The sequence below is a fragment of the Thermobia domestica genome, chromosome 18, assembly GCF_964235325.1.
Source record: "Thermobia domestica chromosome 18, izTheDome1.hap1.1, whole genome shotgun sequence".
In the NCBI taxonomy this organism is placed as follows: domain Eukaryota; kingdom Metazoa; phylum Arthropoda; class Insecta; order Zygentoma; family Lepismatidae; genus Thermobia; species Thermobia domestica.
Window position 1 is genome coordinate 45962225 of NC_137471.1, and position 20900 is coordinate 45983124.

The window sequence follows — 20900 nt, forward strand, 5'->3', positions numbered from 1 at the left end:
TATCGAAAGGTTGATCCATCATATCTTTCTATGTCGAGGGGACATCATCACTTCAGATGGTTACAGATTTTAACTCCATGAAATTTACCGCAACTTTGCCCGGACCCACCCAGTAATCTTCATAAAACACGATGTCCCCCATGATGTATAACAATGTACGCGCAAATGTAGATATAAAGAAGGTCCAGACTCTTCATGGGTTGTAGCATAAAGCTGTTCCTCATTTATTTTATTTACTCGGAGGGCATATGTAATTATATAGGATTTTAAATGAAGCAATTATATGAGTGGTGGCGTGGCGATGGATAGGTAATGAGCTATAGAATCGTGTACTATCGGGTGTTTTGTCTCGAAGTGTGGCACAGCCGGTTTATGACGTCATACTTCTAAGATGGTCGCTAACGCTGACATCCATTTCGTTTTAGCACTATACAGGTTAAAGTTCTCAACCGATTTTCATGGGAGCTGGCTCATTTGATTTCTTATAGCTGTTGCATGTGCCCTTTGCATAGATAGCTGCCAACTAAATAGTTTCACTACTTCAAAAATTAAGAAAACTATTAAAACGGGGGTAAAATTAAATCACTTTTTTGAACTTCAATGGTCATATCGACTAATCTAAGGAATGGGTTTTAATAAGTGTCTCATTTTCTTCCATGGCTATTATTTACAAATATTGCATAGATATTTGTCAAATAGATAATTTTATTTATTTACAAATTTAATAAAAGACCGCAAAATTGATGTAAAATTGAATCTATTCGAAAGATATGCAGTCAAATATCGGTAATGCAAACGGTGTGAAGTATAAAATATTAACAAATCATTACGTCGATAAATACGTTAAATTAAACAAAAGTTTCCAACTATAGGGTAATTTATTTTGGTATTGTCGTGGACCACTTCCCTATTACAGATTAAAAACGACACGCGTTCTAATTTTAAAAAAATAAAAAATAGTAAAATGTGGGTTATGAAAGCAAAACAAATAGTAAAATACTTCAAATACACAAACAAATAATTTTTATTATTACACAATTGTTTGGAAAGAAAACAAATTATAAAAATTCTATTTATGAGACATCATCTGAATCCGAAGTTGCATTTGATCGTAATTTCACTGTTCTCACAATGCCCTTCCTCTGCTCCACCTTTGCACTGTTCTGTACATCTAAGTGATTGAGCATGGCTTTTCAATTGACACAATTGACAGTACATTATTCTTTGACACAACCGCAACGTACCAATTTTAAAATAGCTCCTGGAGCGCATGGTAGATGATTCATGATAGGAAACTACTCATTTCTCTTCTTTTCCTATCAAAACGTAGATGGTCAGGGTTGTCCAGTTGTGAAAGATTATCCCATCGCCACTCCATCACTTGGAAGTGAGTTCTTAAGATGTGTTGATGTAAAACTGTCTTTGTTGGCCTCAATTTTCACTTTAAACGTATTTTTTGATAAACAGCTACTATAAGAGTTTACTAATGTCTGAAAATATTTTATCTTGTAAAAACTCGCGAGAAAGGAAATTTTCTTTCATTTTTTTTAAATCTTCAGATGTAAAACTTTCTAAGCAGCCTAATCTATCAAATGCTTCTAGGATATTTTCTTCAGAAGAGTCAAAAACTTTCCAGAAAGATTGACGTCCTCTATTCTTTAAACAATCTAATGTGCTACATCCAGACAGAGAATGAAGTCGTAATAATGCCTTAACTTGCTTAGTATTTAGGCAAGAGTAAATACGAAATAAGTTCTGTTGACCTCCTATTAGCTCCAGATTCGGTCACAAACATACTGTCTGGTGGAAGCAACTGTAACCAGCACAATAAGATAATAAACACGTCTGTATCTGTTGAGTAGATGAGGAGTGCAGAAACACGCACTGATAGAGGTAAACAGTATAATTATTGTATCAGCTTCCTCGTGCAACACTTCTAACCGAAGACTTTGCCTTGTTCCTTTGACTAGCGACTAAATTTTGCTCTATTTTCTGTGCATGCAATAATACTTTATGAGCAAGGTAACCTGTCAACTCATCCTTACTCCTGTAATGAGACAGTAGAGATCAAGATTGCTTTGCTTATATCTGTGGAGTCTGTGATTTTATATTGAAAAGGCGTTGTTTGGCTCGCCCTTTTCTTTCTCATTGAGCTCTTCAGTGAATGTTCGACGTACATGTAAAATACTATGCGAGTTTCGTCGTATTTCGTTAGACACCGATCCATCTTCTTCATGAACTCAATGAAAAGGTCTCAACACGTTAACTTGTCTTTACACTTCAATCATTTTGCATATTGTACCTCTGTCATGACATCAACAACTGCTACAGAATTCTGTATGGGAGTGGTTTGTTTGAGTAAGCTGCTAGTTCATTGAAAGTAGATGAAGCTTGTTGCTTTGTTTTGTCATACATTTGCGATATAATGCGTTCAAAATTTTTTACCAATTGCTCTTGTTGGAAGGTGAAATCATTAATTCGTCTAAACTAAACATTGATTAGGGAATAGCTGAAAACTCATAATCATGAGACATTGGTACAGATCGATGTAGGGTCGACTCCTCGAAACAATTAGTAACGTAGTGGACATAGAACGATATGCCTTTAACTGCAATACAGTATCCGAAAAATTAGTCAACACGACTTATGGACTAATGAAGATTTGTTTTTTCATTACTGCCAAAGACTACATTTATCTGATTCAATCCTTTTTTGTTTGAAAACGTCTTCCAACTGAAGTCAATTTTCAGGTATTCTTATAGAAAATAAATTCAGGAAAAATTCGGATACATTCTGGGAAAACGAGCTTGATTGATATATTTACTTTCTCTTCAAACGTTACGGGATTTGTCATTCTCAAGAAAGAGTCATAGATCTATTGAGCATCTTTCTGTTGGCGAGACGCTATGCATACTATAACATGATGGTGTTTTGATCTGTTTTCATCCGTGACATCCAACATTTCTTTAGCTTTTCTGGATATCCTAAAAACTTCAGAAGACGCTAAGAAAAAACGTGTTATATCCAGATTTCGTGGAGTGATATCTACCACATCTCCAAGTACTTTCTTATTCGAGAGCTTCATTTGCTCCTAAAGAACAAAAGAGCATTTCGTCTTCTTAAAAATCCAACTTTTTTAGTTGCTAGTCGAAGGAATAAGGCAAAGTCTTCGGTTAGAAGTGTCGTTACAAACATGCAAGTAGTCACGAGAAAGCTGATACTATAATTATACTGTTTACCTCTATCAGTGCGTGTTTCTACACTCCTCATCTACTCAACAGATACAGACGTGTTTATTATCGTATTGTGCTGGTTACAGTTGTTTCCACCAGTCAGTATGTTTGTGACCGAAACTGGACTAATAGGAGGTCAACAGAACTTATTTCGTATTTACTCTTGCCTAAATACTAAGCAAGTTGAGGCATTATTACGACTTCATTCTCTGTCTGGATGTAGCACATTAGATTGTTTAAAGAATAGAGGACGTCAATCTTTCTGGAAAGTTTTTGACTCTTCTGAAGAAAATATCCTAGAAGCATTTGATAGATTAGGCTGCTTAGAAAGTTTTACATCTGAAGATTTAAAAAAAAATGAAAGAAAATTTCCTTTCTCGCGAGTTTTTACAAGATAAAATATTTTCAGACATTAGTAAACTCTTATAGTAGCTGTTTATCAAAAAATACGTTTAAAGTGAAAATTGAGGCCAACAAAGACAGTTTTACATCAACACATCTTAAGAACTCACTTCCAAGTGATGGAGTGGCGATGGGATAATCTTTCACAACTGGACAACCCTGACCATCTACGTTTTGATAGGAAAAGAAGAGAAATGAGTAGTTTCCTATCATGAATCATCTACCATGCGCTCCAGGAGCTATTTTAAAATTGGTACGTTGCGGTTGTGTCAAAGAATAATGTACTGTCAATTGTGTCAATTGAAAAGCCATGCTCAATCACTTAGATGTACAGAACAGTGCAAAGGTGGAGCAGAGGAAGGGTATTGAGAGAACAGTGAAATTACGATCAAATGCAACTTCGGATTCAGATGATGTCTCATAAATAGAATTTTTATAATTTGTTTTCTTTCCAAACAATTGTGTAATAATAAAAATTATTTGTTTGTGTATTTGAAGTATTTTACTATTTGTTTTGCTTTCATAACCCACATTTTACTATTTTTCATTTTTTTAAAATTAGAACGCGTGTCGTTTTTAATCTGTAATAGGGAAGTGGTCCACGACAATACCAAAATAAATTACCCTATAGTTGGAAACTTTTGTTTAATTTAACGTATTTATCGACATAATGATTTGTTAATATTTTATACTTCACACCGTTTGCATTACCGATATTTGACTGCATATCTTTCGAATAGATTCAATTTTACATCAATTTTGCGGTCTTTTATTAAATTTGTAAATAAATAAAATTATCTATTTGGCAAATATCTATGCAATTTGTGTAAATAATAGCCATGGAAGAAAATAAGACACTTATTAAAACCCTTTCGCTAGGTTAGTCGATATGACCATTGAAGTTGAGAAACGTGATTTAATTTTACCCCGGTTTTGACAGTTTTCTTAATTTTTGAAGTAGTGAAACTATTTAGTTGGCAAATACCTATACAAAAGGCGCATGCAGCAGCCATAAGAAATAAAATGATCCAGCTCCCATGAAAATCGGTTGAGAACTTTAGCCTGTATAACGCTAAAAAGAAATCGATGTCAACGTTAGCGACCATCTTAGAAGTATGATGTCATATAGAGGCTGTGCCACACTTCGAGACAAAACACCCGGTATTAGACAATTCTATAGCTCATTACCTATCCATCGCCACCATTCATATAATTGCTTCATTTAAAATCCTACGGACTTTGTTGTATTTACAAATGCCCCTACACGAATTCTTCCGATATTTCTTCCACTGACTACCATCTCTTCCGATATCTCGAGTATGTCTTAGGAAGGAAGATTTTCCTAATGATCATAAGGCGCAACACGGACTTTTTTCGTATCACTAACTTTAGACTTCATTTGTCAGGAAATCCGATCGTTGCATGAGAGATGGCAAAAGTATGTCATTGTAGACAGCGACTATTTTTATTAATATTTAGCCTTTGGAAATGGCACACTTGGAGACGGAATTTCATTTGCACAAATTAGTACTTTGCTCTATCTGTCCAACGCCAGTGAAATTTAGCCAATATTTCAATTTCGTGTTACCGAAACTGAAAAGATGTAAATTCTTTATTACTTGTCTCCTGTAATTCGCCTCAACACTTGTGTGGTGAAATAAAACAAAACAACTTTCCATAGCAAGACCTTACGAAGAACTCTGGTCAGCCATATGGTGCACATTTCACTCGGTGATGCGTAGTTAGTGTATCGGTTTCCTGCGCCACATTTCCTACCTTCACAGGGCAATATATGTTTCGTAATGCGTAAAAACATATGCATAATAAGTGTTGCGTGTGTGCTTCTTCGACATGGCAATTATTAGTCCCATAATATTTTTGCTGGCTACGCCATTGTGACGTTAGGACGTTAAATTAAAAATTTTATTTATTTTTTCTTTCGTAAATAACGTTGAAATTAAGACAGCTATTTCAGTATACACTTCTGTAACACGAAGACGACATAGCTTTAAATATGTGAGTGCGTCTCATTATCATCATTGGATTATTGTTGTTAACATGATTAATAATCCTAAAATGAATAATGAAGATTCCAAGGTACAGTGAGCAGTACTAAAATCGGGTCACTTGATCTGATTTAATTTTAAAAGATTTTTGTATTTGTTGGTATCTACTTTTAATAGCGAGTTTTGTATATACAAATTAAAAGGATACCTTCTTCTTCTTTGGAGGTGAGACCAGCTCTATCGCTAACACCTTTTGCTTTTGCACTTGCTCGTTGTATGACACTTTGTCCTGATGTCAGTCGTTCGACTATAGTAGCAGATTCCTCAGGTTTCTGAAATCAAAAATAGGAAGAATGATCATTCATTATTTTCAGTTACTAGTACAATAAATGTCATTTATAATGTATTTTCCAATTGGAGTGTCTTCTGAAAGTTTGGTCAGTACTGAAGATACATTTTGGATCAAATACTGTATGGATATAAAACCTATCCATACTGAATATATTGAAAAACACAATGCGTTTCCAAAATCAACATGTTCGAAAATATCATAAAAGAAAACTAATGGTTACTCTTTTATTCCTAATCTTCTATTGTATAAATCAATTTGCTAATTGATGACTTACGTTTCGTTTTCAAACTGATATTTGATTTTGTAGTTGTAAGCTGATTGACAGTTTATGTAATAAGATACACTTCCATTTTCGTTACTCTTCTATGTATTGCTATTTGAATCTTTGCTTTCTTTCTGATACTTACGTATGATAGCAATTTTGTGTATTGAATGAAGTTACTTTTATCATGTTTTATTAAATAATATCAATATACAAATGAAAAAAATATCAGATTCTTGTGCTTTACAAGACTAAGTTATAAATCTATATCAATTGTAGTAATGTATAACAAAATATTTTATCTGTATTTTTCTATAGTATTTTTTTATAATTTCAATAGCAAAACAATTTTTACTTAATCTATTTGTTATATTTTCTATATGCTTACTCTATTTCAAAGTTTCTCATATATATATATATATATATATATATATATATATATGCCCAGGGCCGGACAGGGGTGCAATAATAACTACCAAAATAACCAATCACACTCGAACTCTTCAAAGTGACATGTCACAGTATTCTTTACCCCTAATAGCGCTGATGTATAGAACGAGGGGGAGTATTTTAAAGAGGGTTGCAAGTGGCATGAAGGAAAAAAATGTTTCTCTCTCCTCCTGGTTTCTGTTTTTTTTCCTACTTAAGAAATGTTATATTGTTTTGCTTGGTGAATCCTTTTTCTTCAACTTTGAGAAAATCGACTTAAACTATTGCTTTTGCAAAGCTCTGATTTCTTTTAAGCCTCAAACGAAACATGATGGCAGAAATTTTGGAAAATGTTGCTATTTTTACTACTAGCTTCCCATTTCAGATAGTGTATATTTACAACGAAGGGAGTGCACGTGCACCGGTGCACCCCCTAAATCCTACCCTGTACGTGTTTTAACCTAAATATTTTTCTGATTTTACGTTAGTGACACGTCTGATTCCATGCAAATCAAAATTATTAAGTAGCATATGTTTTAAATCGTATAGTAATTTGCTCTATTAACTGAACTTGCCTTTCAATGTGCCTGTATAATCCTCATTAGTAACAAAATTTAAAGAGTGTGATTTGTTTCTGTATCCATATTTTGAGGTATTATAATAATATTTATAGTAATATTATGTGTAATTCATGTCTTCATTTTTATCATTTTTAATCGAGAAAATATATCATTTTTAATGTTTAGAGTATGATATCCTGAAGAAGACGTTGGTCTATTATTATTATTATTATTATTATTATTATTATTATTATTATTATTATTATTATTATTATTAAATTACAGGTATGTTTCCTGTCCAGTGAACTAGAGATTTTAAGGTATATTAGCGAAACGATGAAATCTATACCTACTACGACTATTCAGAGGGAATTAATTATAGAAGAGACTATTCCAAGAAAAATGTTCAACTTCGATATAAAATTTTCTCCGACGTACTTACCCATCTAGACGGATTATTGAAAGAATGAATGGTCTTCATGAAATACAGGAGAAATGCCATTGACATGTTTAATAAGATGTTTAATAATGAATGGATCTAATGACATTTGAAAATTTGCAGAAGAATGCGAATATCTGGAAAAGACAATGTCAATACTATGTATAGACGCTCTTCAAATCTCTCGTGGAAAGTCTTTGCTCGGTTTGCTTCCTTTTTTCACAAAGTAAAATAAGTATTCCTTATTTATGTATTTATTGGTATTTGTAATGAATGAGTTGGAGTACCGGTACTTCATTAGTTGTACTTCAATCACCACTGCGTTGCTTTTCTTGTTGTTTAATATCCCACATACTCCTTTAATACCCTTCAGTTTAGAAGGTATTAACGAATTTTCAAAGTAAAAATCAGTGTAACACAGTATTTTCTGATGCATAGAGCTAGATTTAGTTCACGAATAACTTTAGTTTTTTCTGTGATTGTAGTGTAATGATCGGCAATTCTGTTTACGTTTTCTATCTATCAGATGTAGACGAAATTTCCCTACCATGGTCATATAAGAACATTAATAATAATCTTAGTTATATGTGCCATGCTATGTGATTCCTTCTGGAGAAATTGTAAAAAGTCAGTGGATATTCTGAAAACGTCCTGAAGAATACACGATTTTCTGTACGAGCCTTAAATGTGTTAATATATATACTGCAAATTGTTTTTGTGTATAACTGAAGGAATCAAATGCAATAACAATAAGTATGTTTGAAAGAAACTTTTTATAAGACGAAAGTGTATGAAGATTGACAACTCATTTTTGAAAGTAATCTTTTGACAAATTATGGGACACAAGAAACAGAAAGAAACACAGCATATACGAAGAACCTATTAACGTAGCCAGAATCTTCTTCGGGAATTCAAAAAATCTGAAACTAAATTTATGAATTTCTATTTCAAATAATTTGCTGCAACATCAGACCATTCAGAACATTATGTAGTAATTAATTTTCCTGAAGTAATTAACCAATATAAGTTATTATATACAATTTACTTGAGGATTTTTACTTCAGTCACAGGAGAAATATCCTGAAGCAAGGACTTACGTTCAACGTTTTATACTAGAAAACATGTAAGTAACTTTTGTTATTTGAAACATCTAACTATTTCATTACATTTGTTAGTATTAAGCTTTCCTAAAACTATGAGACAATTAAAATATAACATATGTTTACTCTAAAGCAGAATATAAGGAAAATATTGAATTTTATGTAGAGTTAAAAGAGGTCTATGAAATTTTAATTTTAATTTTGAACCTGTTTCCATTTAAAAAGCAGGATTTAAAATTTTTTAAAAATAAATAACTATTATATTGTATTTTATTTGTGTTTTCAATAATAGATTAGCCAATTAATTAATTTTATTTTTCTAATAGTATCAACAACTTTATCATGTGCAATATATAGAACAGTTAAATCTTTTACGATATATATAAGATATATTACTGTATTTTGGTTAGTTGACAATGTTTGAATTAACTATTATAGATACATGCTATCATATACTGGTAATATGTATAAAAATTTATTGCATTACAGGATTATACTAAATCATCGTATAATATATCGTGTAGTATACTAAATCATTATATTATGTCGTCGAATTATTTCAAGAGATACAAAAGTTTTCAATGTTTTATATTGCAATGCTTTGTTCAGTAGTCTAAATAAAATCCGGGATCTAAACTTTTCATCTATTATTATTACAAAAATTATGCCTTATAAAGATCTTTACGAAGTTTTCTTTGTATAACCTCTAAATATTTTTCAGTATTAAATAAAGTCCTCAACACACAAAAGTGGCCTCGGACAAGTTCAAACTGTCACGTAATGAGGACAAGTCCTTCGCTTAGTGCAGCCTCAGCCTCACGAGTATGTGTTTAAAATATCGTTCCTTTGCTCATAGAAGCCTTGGGAGACAGTTAAAGGAGTTCTCCGTAGCTCGTGGCAACCCTGGGAGAAAGATGTTTAAAGAATTCTCCTTTGCTCATAGTTGCCTCAGGAGATTGTTTTCAAGGATTTCTCCACATCCTAAGGTGGCCCCAGCTGAAAGGTGTTGATAGATGAATGATCAGCTGTCAACTGATAGATTGTTACTCTTGAGGTCTTCTTTTATAGGCCTCTTCTTGTAGGGGAGTCCATGAGGAGAGGATCGGCTTACTTCGTAGATCTTCCGATTCTTCTTCGTGCCTTCCTGGTAGTTCCCAACTGTCGTCTGCTATTGTTTATGTTTTGAACGTACTTACACATATTCGTAGTAAAACCAGTAGTAGTGTGTGCGGGAATGGAACCTTACAATATACATTCTCTATTATTTTCTATATTTATTGATATTGCTTAGGGGTTTAATGACTACATCAGCAATCAATCAATCATGTATATTGATTGATTGATTGCCGACCCCGCATTAAATCCCAATTAAGCAATCCATGTATATGGAAGTGTAAGTGGAGACTACAAATTAACGATGGAAATTAAGAACTTCGAAAATTGAAATGCGTACACAAATCGTTGATCGAGAAACAAATCAAATATTTGAAAGTCCACAAACAGTCGTTAATACAATCATTAGAACTTCATGCGACAGGAAAAGTTATATTTTTAATCTGCACATTCAGTCCAGCATAAGACAATGCATTCACAACATTTAAGAATTTTGACTGTTTTCAGTAGTAGTTTAATTTTAATGTCAGAAACGTGTTTCCTTACTTCTTTTGTAGTAGGAATACTACATTCACTACTTTTGGAAAATAACGTGATTTGTAAATAATAATTTTAAAAGACAGAAGAAAAAACTATCTTTCTTTCTAGTTAGTTCTCTGGGAATAATTTATTTAAAATTCAAAATTTATTTTCTTAATATCTTCTAAAGACTTAATGGACACTTCTATACTGATGGTTACTCAATGTGACGCTCACTCCACAAGGGTAGGATCGAGTGAGTATTAAGCTCTGAACTCATGACAACCGATCTCATGAGTTCGGGCATCCTCGAACACGACTCTCTATCGGCGCATCCCCTGCTTTGCCCAAATGTATAAAAATTACAATCAGTTGCTCACAGCAATACCATGATATATTGATCATGACCATGTCGGGATCAGACATGCACACATTGATTTTTATATAACACTTTCAGCACATCAGACTAGAATGCTTTGCCTGTTATCTAATACATCTTTCAAAACTTTCTCGGACTTAACTATTTTGGGTAAGAAATTAAAGAAGATATTTTGTTTACAATAAAAAGCAAAAACAATAAATAATTTAATTAATAACTCCTCTACAAATATATACATTATTTATAATGCAATTAATATGTTACTACGATACATTTTTTTTGAACATTTACACTTAAAACATTTAGACATGTCTTTGAAAAGAATACTCACTGGTGCAGCTGCTTCTGTTGGTGGACCACAAGCAAACATTCTTTGCTTAATATCTTGGACATCCATATTTTGATGTTTTGCTAATGCATGAAGAAATTTCAAATAATCACGATAGTTTAATGTTTTGGACCTGCATGAGATAATTGTTTATTAATTTTCTAAGATACAGAGACAACTTAGATGGATATTCCTTCCATCCAAGTTGTCTCGTGCTTTTAAATCTACATTTTGATTGATTATTTTGAGCATAACATGTAAACTTAATCACAGTTTAATTATTACTTTTTTATTTTTTTACAAAAATACATCTTGCAAGTTTCTTCTAATTTAGAAGTTTTAGAAATTGCAACAACAAAGTTAATTTTTTTTAGAGAGACAAAATGTCTAAATGTGGTCAAGGTTTAAGTAGTTTATAAATATACAAGGATTGACAATAAAGTTACAGAACTAATGCTAGTACTCTGTAGCTGCTCATGACAGAAGATTGTTTATCATCTGATATTAATGCTATGATATCCTTCTTTTGCAAGACATGTGAAGATTTGTTAAAGAGAATATCTGTGACCATCTAAGAAATGGTCATAAATAAACTCTGATTTCCGCTGTGATGGATTGTTACATGGAACAAAGTGCGAGCACTTTAAGTAAGGGGAATCAGCAACAAAGACTTATCAAGACGATAAAAATTATTTATCACGAGAACGGTCGTAGTTTTTGTGGTAATGTATTTGAATGGTAAGCCCGATGTAGCTTCCAGAAATCAAGGATCAAGAGGATACTAATCTTTTTTGACAGCCTGTGACTATTCAACACACTCAGTCAAATTTTAGCAATTTTTAATTCGTCCTCGTGTATCTTACAATATCTGGAATTGTGTTATTCTTCATAGACTTATTGGAAAGGAGAATGTTAACAACCTAGCTAACGCCTCTCTAGCAATCGCTTCAATTCTATATTTACAACTTATGTCAATACTTCTGGAGAGCTTCCTTGTCGCTAAGCGGTTAGAGAACGCGCCTTTGGCGTGGGAGACCCAGGTTCGATTCCCGCCGGCAGCTCATGTGGTTCGAATCTAACGTTAAGTTATAGGTCCAACCTCGCTGGTGAAAGGTACACTAAAATCAAATCAAGAACTTCGGGAAAACAAGTATTCACAAGTATTAATAGTAATTATTGAAAAATAAGTATGTCATTTTGTGTTGCAATCTCTGGACTGTCAGTTTCTTTCGTTTTAGGGAAGCGAAGAGAGATTTTTTGTTCTTTTCCTACCCCATTCCTTCAAGGCTGTTTGAAAGAACGCAAAAGTTGTGTGTGAGTGTCTGCAAGGGGATGGGGTTGGGAAGAAACAAGCATCCCCAACAGGGGCGTCATTTGAGAAGGGCATGAAGCAATGTCCCCTGAGTTTGAGAAACACATATTTTGCAATAAATTGTATGCTAATATACTACTAAAGAACGCGAAACTTTAAGTTGGTACACAATCTGCCGCCGCCCGGCAAAATTTGAAATGATGATACTGATCTCCAGTGTAGATGCTTCAGTTACTTTCTTTGGAGGAGATCAAAATGTGATTCAGAGGGAAAAATCCGCCTCATCTTCCCAGATAACTCACACCCTGCTTTCAAAGAACAAAGCAAAATATGCCCTTGTTTGCTATCCTACAAATGCTACAGTGGAATATTGGAAATTAATTCCTTGGAGATCAAGATTAATATTTTTGTTTTGCCTCCGATGGACGCACCTCCCAACAAAACGACCTGTTACCAAATTTTGAAATACGATGGGGGTGGCACTGTGGTGATTTTACTTGACTTTTGAGTTTAGAGTCTCTTTTAGGAGCGAAGTCATATGAGACATGGATCCACAGCTTAACTGGGATCTAAACCATATGAGCTCCCGTCGGAAATCAAACTCGGGTCTCCCAAACCAAAGGCACGTATGCTAACCGTTAACCATAAGGGAGCTCGTGGAACATACAATGTGGGGTTACTTGTCCTAATATGACGTTAGATTAGTACAGTATTTCTCTATTCATGACAGAGATTTACTACAACATTTTGAATAATGCAATGCTACTGACACCAGTCGTTCTGTCAGAAAAAAACTGTTCCGTGGGGCACTGCCGGTACTATTCTATTTCTTATTATATTATAGACGTATTGTTTTTCTCTCCTCCGAGGGGGGCACTCTCAGAGCTCCGGGAGGGCAGTGCCCCCCAAAAAAAACGTCTGGAAGAAAAACTGACTAGCACTATGGAGATGTTAAAGCAGATATTTGATTTACTCCCGCCAAGGAGATAATACCAGATATTGTGTTTAGAGAGTAGTAGGTTGATCAAAGCCCAGATTTTAACCCTACGAACACTTTTATGATGAATTGGGACTCCAGGTCCAGGTCAGACCGATGTATCTCGGATGTCTGTGTCGCAGAAGAGACTATGCAGAATATGGTGGAGCTTAGAATCTTTACTTCTCAGCTATTTGGAGAAATATTTTATTGGACGATGGTTGTGATTGCAACACATGGTGGACTCATATATACGAATTAAGTGCTCAATTATTTTTTGGTATTATAGTATAAGTTTAAGGACTTTCAGTATAGACATATGTAACTTACGAGGGTAATCCCAAAAGTAAAATCTGTTTTTTTTTTTTTTGAAATACAAAGAAAATTTTATTTTCAAAAATATTTACACCATTTTAAGCTTGTGCATTTATCTATTTTTCTGCATAATTACCATTTCAGTCGATGGATTTTTGTGGGCGTTGTGAGAGTTTTATCCTGCCATATCATACAAGTTTTCCGACATGTGTTTGAGGAAGCGTTGAATCACATCTTTCATCTAAGTCGTCGTTGGTGCAGAGGGTTCCGGTCAAATGTTCTTTTAACTTTGTAAACAGACGCTAGTCACTAGTTTGCTGAACCTTCGCGACTGTCTTTGAAATTAACGAACTTCCGCTTCTTTCTCTGTCGTGAATTTCAATACGACCAGCTGCAAACACACTTGCAGACGTTTTTGACAACCATGCATGACTCATCATACACTTCTATCAATGGGCGATGAATTCCAATCGATTCAACGCCTTTTGCATTCAAGAACCGAAAGACTGCACGAACTTTGCATTTGGTGCTACAACCAAGCGGGAGCTCCATTACAAACAGCTTTCAAGCCAAAACTGAGCATCTTAGTCAGTGATGCCAACCTTTGGGAAAAATCCCACTTTGTGTAATTTTTTGACATTAATTTATCGAATAGTGATAAGGAGAATTTTCCTCAAAATTGGTGGCATGTATGAGATTTTTTTTATATAGTTATTTCATAGGCGCCAACAAAATTTGCTGTGACCGGGAAGTAGGCTAATGACGATTTAAAAAAACGTGAAATCAGTGGTAATTGTCAAGTTTTGTTATTGGAAAGTGCATGTTAGTGTGAAAGTGATTTATGCAGGAACTTGTGAATCTCATAAAAACAAGCAACAAGGAATGTAAATTGTAAATTGGAACTTTATTAAAAAAAAATCATGAACGGAGGAAATTAAGAAACAGTCAATTTCTAAAAGGTTGTGTATGAAATAACTGGAGAATAAAGTTTGTCTAATTTCACTACATTTAGTAGTGATAATGGCACAAAAACGTGATGGAAATACTAAATTCTAATAACAAAATGTACTTCTTTTCATCAACAATTTCCACAGTCTCTTTTAATTAGGAAAATATTTATTAGGAGTTTAAAACATTGAAATTTACGATTAATTCCATCAAATATTGAAGAAAGTAAGTGAATTACAGGAGATTCAATTTTCATATTTTATAAATTTGGAAAATTTTGTCATTACTTAGGTAGTGTAGCACTTAGGAAATTTAAGAGCAAAATTTGAATTTCTGCCATTCGAGGTGCGATTTTGTAAGGTTTCAAGTTGGCATCACTGACCTCAGTGAGATGCGTGCAGACTTATTCGGAAGTGAGGGGAACAACAAACACAAAAATATTTGCAACAACCGCACTAAGAGTTACTTTTGGAATTATCCTCGTATGTTTACTAATTACGAGCTATGGAGTTAAGATTTTAACTGTCAAAAATTGTATACACAGTTTAACGATAATAAACTCTATGTTGTGTGTTACTGCTAAACTTAATTATACAAGACAAAGTTTTCTACTACGATGCTCAGTGCTCGAAGTGGGAAAAAAATCAGAGGCTGTATGTTTTATTGCGATTTTGACTCGACATACCGGCTATCTAAATGTTGAAATGCAATGAGGGTATGTTGCCTAAAAGAGTGCATTTTTATTTACATAATGACTGAAAACAATTGGATAGGTTCTCTGTAGTTACAGCGGGGGAAGGATATGGAGAGACTTTGATCCCCCGCCAACAAATTTCTGAAAAAAATAAAAAAAATATATCCTCTTATGTTGTATTATAGAAAATTATGCACGCAAATGCTCAAAAACCGAATGAGGATATTAACAAATTCCTGCGGAAAAATTCTCGGTCCCCCAACTCGATTGTAAGGTATTGCAAAACCCCCGGAAAGTAGAGATCTTCACGGGCCGGAATTTTTAACCCGGGCCCGGCCCGGCTCGTTGATTTACAATCTGAGTCCCGACCCGAGTCCAAAATATGTTTTATCCTTTAGACCCGAGACCGACCCGAGCTTGTATAATAATCAGATGAACCCGAAATAAGCCCGAATTACATAAACTTAATCATTAAAGAAAAATTGTATTTTTGACAGCAATTAGAGGTTTAATTTGCAGTTGTGCTTTAAAAGTTCTCCAGTAAAAACGATCCGATAAATATCCTTATACAATATATTTACAAAGTTAGGCCCGAAAAGGCCCGAGAAATATGGTTGGATACTTAAAAATTTATGGTCCCAGCCCTTCCGGAGCCCGAAGTGATTTATGTTTTTCAGGCCCGAGTCCGTCCCGCGGGCCGGACCGGGCCTAATCCCGCGAGCTCGTCCCGAGCCCGTGCAGACCTCTACCGGAGGTCCTCCCCACAGCAGACAACCCCTAAATCCGCCCATGTTCAAAACATGGTATTTATACGCATTAAGGCAAGAAGAGACACACACAGATATAAAAAAAGAAACCATTCAATAGGGCACATCAAAATATAAACTTGGTGATCTTTAAAGGCACCTCATTTTAATAAGAAATAAAATCTTTTTACGTGGAAAGCTATTCGCCAATTACTGTGTATAAAAGTAGATTTATTAAAGGTACTTAGCATCTACTTTCCAGTGATGATATGTTTTAATAATTGAAAAACCAGAGACAGTATGCTTTTCAAACTTTTCTAAAGTCGTATTCGAAGAAGCAGGACTTGTGGCTGTACGAGGTTCTCCGCATCTTCCCTTGTACACATCACAAATGGCATCGTGTGTCTCGTAGTCGTTACGAAGTCGTATAACTATCAAGCGTCTATAGAAGGCTCCGTTTCAATCTCACGCATCTACTGACGTTGAACTCAACCCTTAGACCGCGGCTTCATGGAAGAACATATTATGATGGATGAAATTTTTATTTTTTTAGAATAACATACGGACAAAGTAGAGCCAAATGATTTTGTTTCACGTTTTTCAATCACGTGGGAGCTGCGATACCAGATTTGAACTAACCAACTTTCAAACTACATACACTCTCCAAAACATGTGTAAATCGCTCAATGTTAAAAGGATTTCAGTTGCTCAAATATCAAACGTGAACCAGTCATATTTTTCATTCAGTGGCGGATCTAGAAGGCAAAAACTGGAGGGGGGGGGGGCGAAGCCAGAATCTACACTGGAATGTATGAGTTTACAAATTTTCATGGGTCCTGCAGAAGTTTTCAACTTAACTCTTTCCCAATTGTTATTATGGCTAAGTAGGACGTTGACATTGTGAACGTCAAATATTATTTGATACATTGCATAACAGAAAAACTGCAACTGAAACTATATCTAATATTTCAAAAAATTTCCAATGAAGTATAAAAGACAACGCTTATTATAAACTGAAAACTGTCTAAATAATAGTTTCAATTACAGGGTGTCCGAGAAGTCCTTCCCTGATTACAGAAATTGATAACTCAGGCTAGAAATAAGATAGAAATATGAAACTGGTGTAGAATTGTTTACAAACTATAAAAGTTTTGGTCACATCAGTACACTTCCACATGAGTACCCTTGGTAGCACGTAGCACATCTAGGCGATATTCAATTTCCATCCACACGAGTTGCACAGGCCTGAACGAGTAGAGCTTTTTGGCATCTGTAATTCACGTGAGGCCCTGCTCACCGATTTCTTAGGACTTCTCAGAAAAGACTGCCGCACAGCCTCCACCATGTCTGCTGATGTTCTTGGTCGATCAAACCTCAGAAGGTCAGCAACCGACCCTGTGTTCTTGAACTTCTCATACCAGGCTTTAATGCTCTTGACATCAGGTGGAGTCCTCCCAAATGTTGTCTGGAACTGTCTCTGCACCGTGGTTGGTGATCGTGTCTCATGGTACCACAGGACACACTGTCCCTTCTCCTGGTTGGTTGGCATGGCTTCTTGGGCTTCTTACTTACGTACTACAAACCCAAAACAAACAAAATTGAGACTTGGTAAAACAGAACAAACCTAACACAGACAAAAACTTTTATAGTTTGTAAACAATTCAACACCAGTTTCATATTTCTATCTTATTTCTAGCCTAAGTTATCAATTTCTGTAATCAGGGAAGGACTTCTCGGACACCCTGTATTTTTATCTTTCAAAAACTAGAGGGGCCTATAGGACCCTAGCTCCTGGCTATATCCGCCACTGTTTTCAATACCATATATCACACGTCACATCGCATAGTCATTACGGTATTGGCATCTGTTGAGGAAACACCTCAATGCAACTTTATTAAAATGTGTATACATTTTTGACGGGCTACTGTATAGACTTTATACTTATATTTTCAAAGAATCTACCAAACCTGTATCTAGCCCAACAAATCGCCGTATCATTTGTTGTTAATCTTCGCCCATCCAACAGACGTGCTTGTTTCATCCACCTATCACTGTGTGTTAAAGTAATAGTAGTTCCATCTGCTCTAGGATCGTTCAGTTTAGCATATAATATGAACTGAGGGTGGAGACTTTCGTCCTCTGGAAAGAGCAAATAAAAAAAAAAAAAAAAACAGTTTAAAAAAAATTCAAATTCACATAAAACGGTTTTGAAAGCGAATATGAGAAACAAGTTCAGAAGGTTAAGAACAAAGAAAATAGTTCGATTGTTTTAGAAAAAATATTCTTTGGAACGCGTTTTTCTACTTTTTATGGAAAGAAATAGGAACTTCTTAGATTTTCTTATGTTGAATTAGTAAATTGTTTAAAAAAAATCACTCGATTGAAAATTATGTGAGGCCGTGTATGTAATTTTTGAAGTACGAAATTATGAAGTCTGTTGGAAACATGAAATATTTTTCTATACGCATATTCTTTTTCAATTACCGTAGAAATATGAATAATGTCATATACTCTTATCTTCAACGGAAGGAAAATGTTCACCAATACATCCTTAAGGGGTGAGAGTAGGGATGGACAAAAAATTTCGGATCTGGATTACCTGGTTTCAGAACCGAAAATCAGATACCTGGATCCAGCACCTAGAATTGGGTATCTGGTTCCAAACCGAAATCAGGTACCCGGATCCATTATTACCCGGTAACCCGGAATTTCAGGATCCGGTTCTGGTCATTCTTAGATGAGAACGGGCAATGCTTACTATGGTTGACGTAGATAGGAATCGGGAGCTTTACTTCTAGCACCTCAGAAGGCAAAGGAGCTATTAAGGTTTAGGGCGCCTTCTTGCCTATGGGATCAGTGTTTGTTCCAGAAATACTTTCACGGGTTTTGCCTATCTTCCGGTGTTGGTCAACGTTCCAATCTGGCGCTAAGAAATTGATATTGCCAAGATACCAAAATAGTATCCCATTACAGACCCTGCAAATTTTTTTGTTCTCCGCTCCGGACAAAATTTTCTCAAAGTTTGCTTGGGATGATAAAACTGTTCCTAAAGCGCGTGAAGTAAAGGTGTCAAAGTCATACACGTGGAGGGGACAACCGGATAGCACTCCATTAAAAATCTTTGAAATATTGTTAGCAGCGCATTGTAAGAGTCTCTACCTTAAAACTTAATCCAAAGATGAAACCTCTTCTCCCTCGAATCTCTGGGAATGGGCTTCGTTGGGATGAAGTCAAACTGAAGGTGACAAATAGGAAGATTTGCTGTTGGACGTAAATTAATCTATATATCTGCACGTGAAACATTCGCTTACTTTTCCAGGCAGGAAAGGTGAAAAATAAGAAACAAGAGATGAAAAAGAACAATCACGTTACATATGGTAAAATGTAAAGAATCTGAAGGTTTGGACACAATTTTAGATTATAAAGTAGGCTACTTGCATTATACGATTTTTAAAAGTGTATGTACATTAAGTCCACAAAGATTACAAGAATCTAACACTCACTTCATTTTAACTCACGCGTCTAAAGCTACTTGGCTTACTATCTGTAATGCTGTTTTACTTGTCCTAATTAATACAAGCTTTACAAACTAGAAACTGAAGGTTGTAATTGAGGTCTTGGAGTTGATAGAACTCAACAAAGGCTTGTTCTGGGATAAATGTATTTTAAACTTTCTTCATAAGAACAAAATCCACAAAACTCTCCTCTATCAATTCGTTATCATTTTTCTGTTGTCTTTGTTGAAATTTCTATTATTATTATTATTATTATTATTATTATTATTATTATTATTATTATTATTATTATTATTATTATTATTATTATTATTATTATTATTATTATTATTATTATTATTAATAATAATAATAATAATAATAATACTTTATGTACATAACAAAAAACTAGAACACCCCAATTGTTCTTCGTTAGAAGACAAAGGGTAGCAGAGAAGAAAGTGGAAGGGATTGTGGAGTCGGATATGATATATCTATCTATCTATCTATCTATCTATCTATCTATCTATCTATCTATCTATCTATCTATCTATCTATCTATATCTATCTATATATATATATATAGACATATATACTACTTCGACAGAATAGTGCTTTATTATAGGACAAATTGCTCGCAATAGAGAACTCGTTAGATATATAAATAAGTCGCTAAATTGTCATTTAAAAAAAAAAGTCGCCAATCGGAAAAATATTATTTGTCGCTATAATCGAAGCTGAATTCCCTACATTTAGCGACTTTCCCCCCAAATTAGCAACACTGGTCTGGTGAAAGCTCTTCTACGATGGCGTAGTCATCGTTGCCAACTTTGAATAAAAAAATATGAGCACTATGTCAACCATCTCCGGTTTCCCCTATCGAGTTTTATCGCCAGTGCAGAGAAAGTTTCGCATATTGAATCGTGATTGTCTCTTACTACGGTTACGATGGGAAGTTGGAGGTATAATATGAAGGCGAATGGTGACTACTTTCAGTACTCTATCATGATGTCAATAAGGGCCGGTCCTAGGCAGTTTACCGCCCCGTGCAATGGTATCATTTGCCGCTACCCCTTTTCTCCAGAAATAACAAATCTTAAAAGAAACAATTTTAAGCATGTTACCCCATCATGAATAACGAAGGGGAGGAAAAATGCACTCGCACTCATAAAGACAAACACTACAAGTACAATCTCGTTGCGCCTGTTTTACTCCTTACAAATTAGTCTACTATGTTAGTGAAAGATAAAGGAAACACACATGCAGAGGAAATATGTTAATCCTTTTTATAGA

General features: G+C 34.6%; 1 protein-coding gene and 1 long non-coding RNA gene across 5 annotated transcripts in view; one reads left to right on the forward strand and one right to left on the reverse strand.

The window, feature by feature from the left end:
• The window catches only part of LOC145674791 (uncharacterized), a 146753-nt gene that overhangs the window by 36429 nt on the left and 89424 nt on the right, over positions 1-20900 (reverse strand). For all 3 annotated transcript variants that reach the window (XM_081745006.1, XM_081745007.1, XM_081745005.1), the window contains 3 exons: positions 18081-18252; positions 11126-11255; positions 5850-5973 (listed from right to left, as the gene is read on the reverse strand). In XM_081745006.1, the coding sequence (XP_081601132.1) occupies positions 5850-5973; positions 11126-11255; positions 18081-18252 (426 nt within the window). The remainder of the gene's footprint in view (positions 1-5849; positions 5974-11125; positions 11256-18080; positions 18253-20900) is intronic.
• LOC145674793 (uncharacterized) overlaps positions 1-20900 on the forward strand; it is a 60194-nt gene that overhangs the window by 33890 nt on the left and 5404 nt on the right. The window contains exon 3 of one of the 2 annotated variants that reach the window (XR_014129030.1): positions 7530-8806. This is a non-coding gene — a long non-coding RNA (uncharacterized LOC145674793). Of the gene's footprint in view, positions 1-7529; positions 9407-20900 lie in introns of those variants that run through there. The other variant, XR_014129029.1, reaches the window with a different exon arrangement.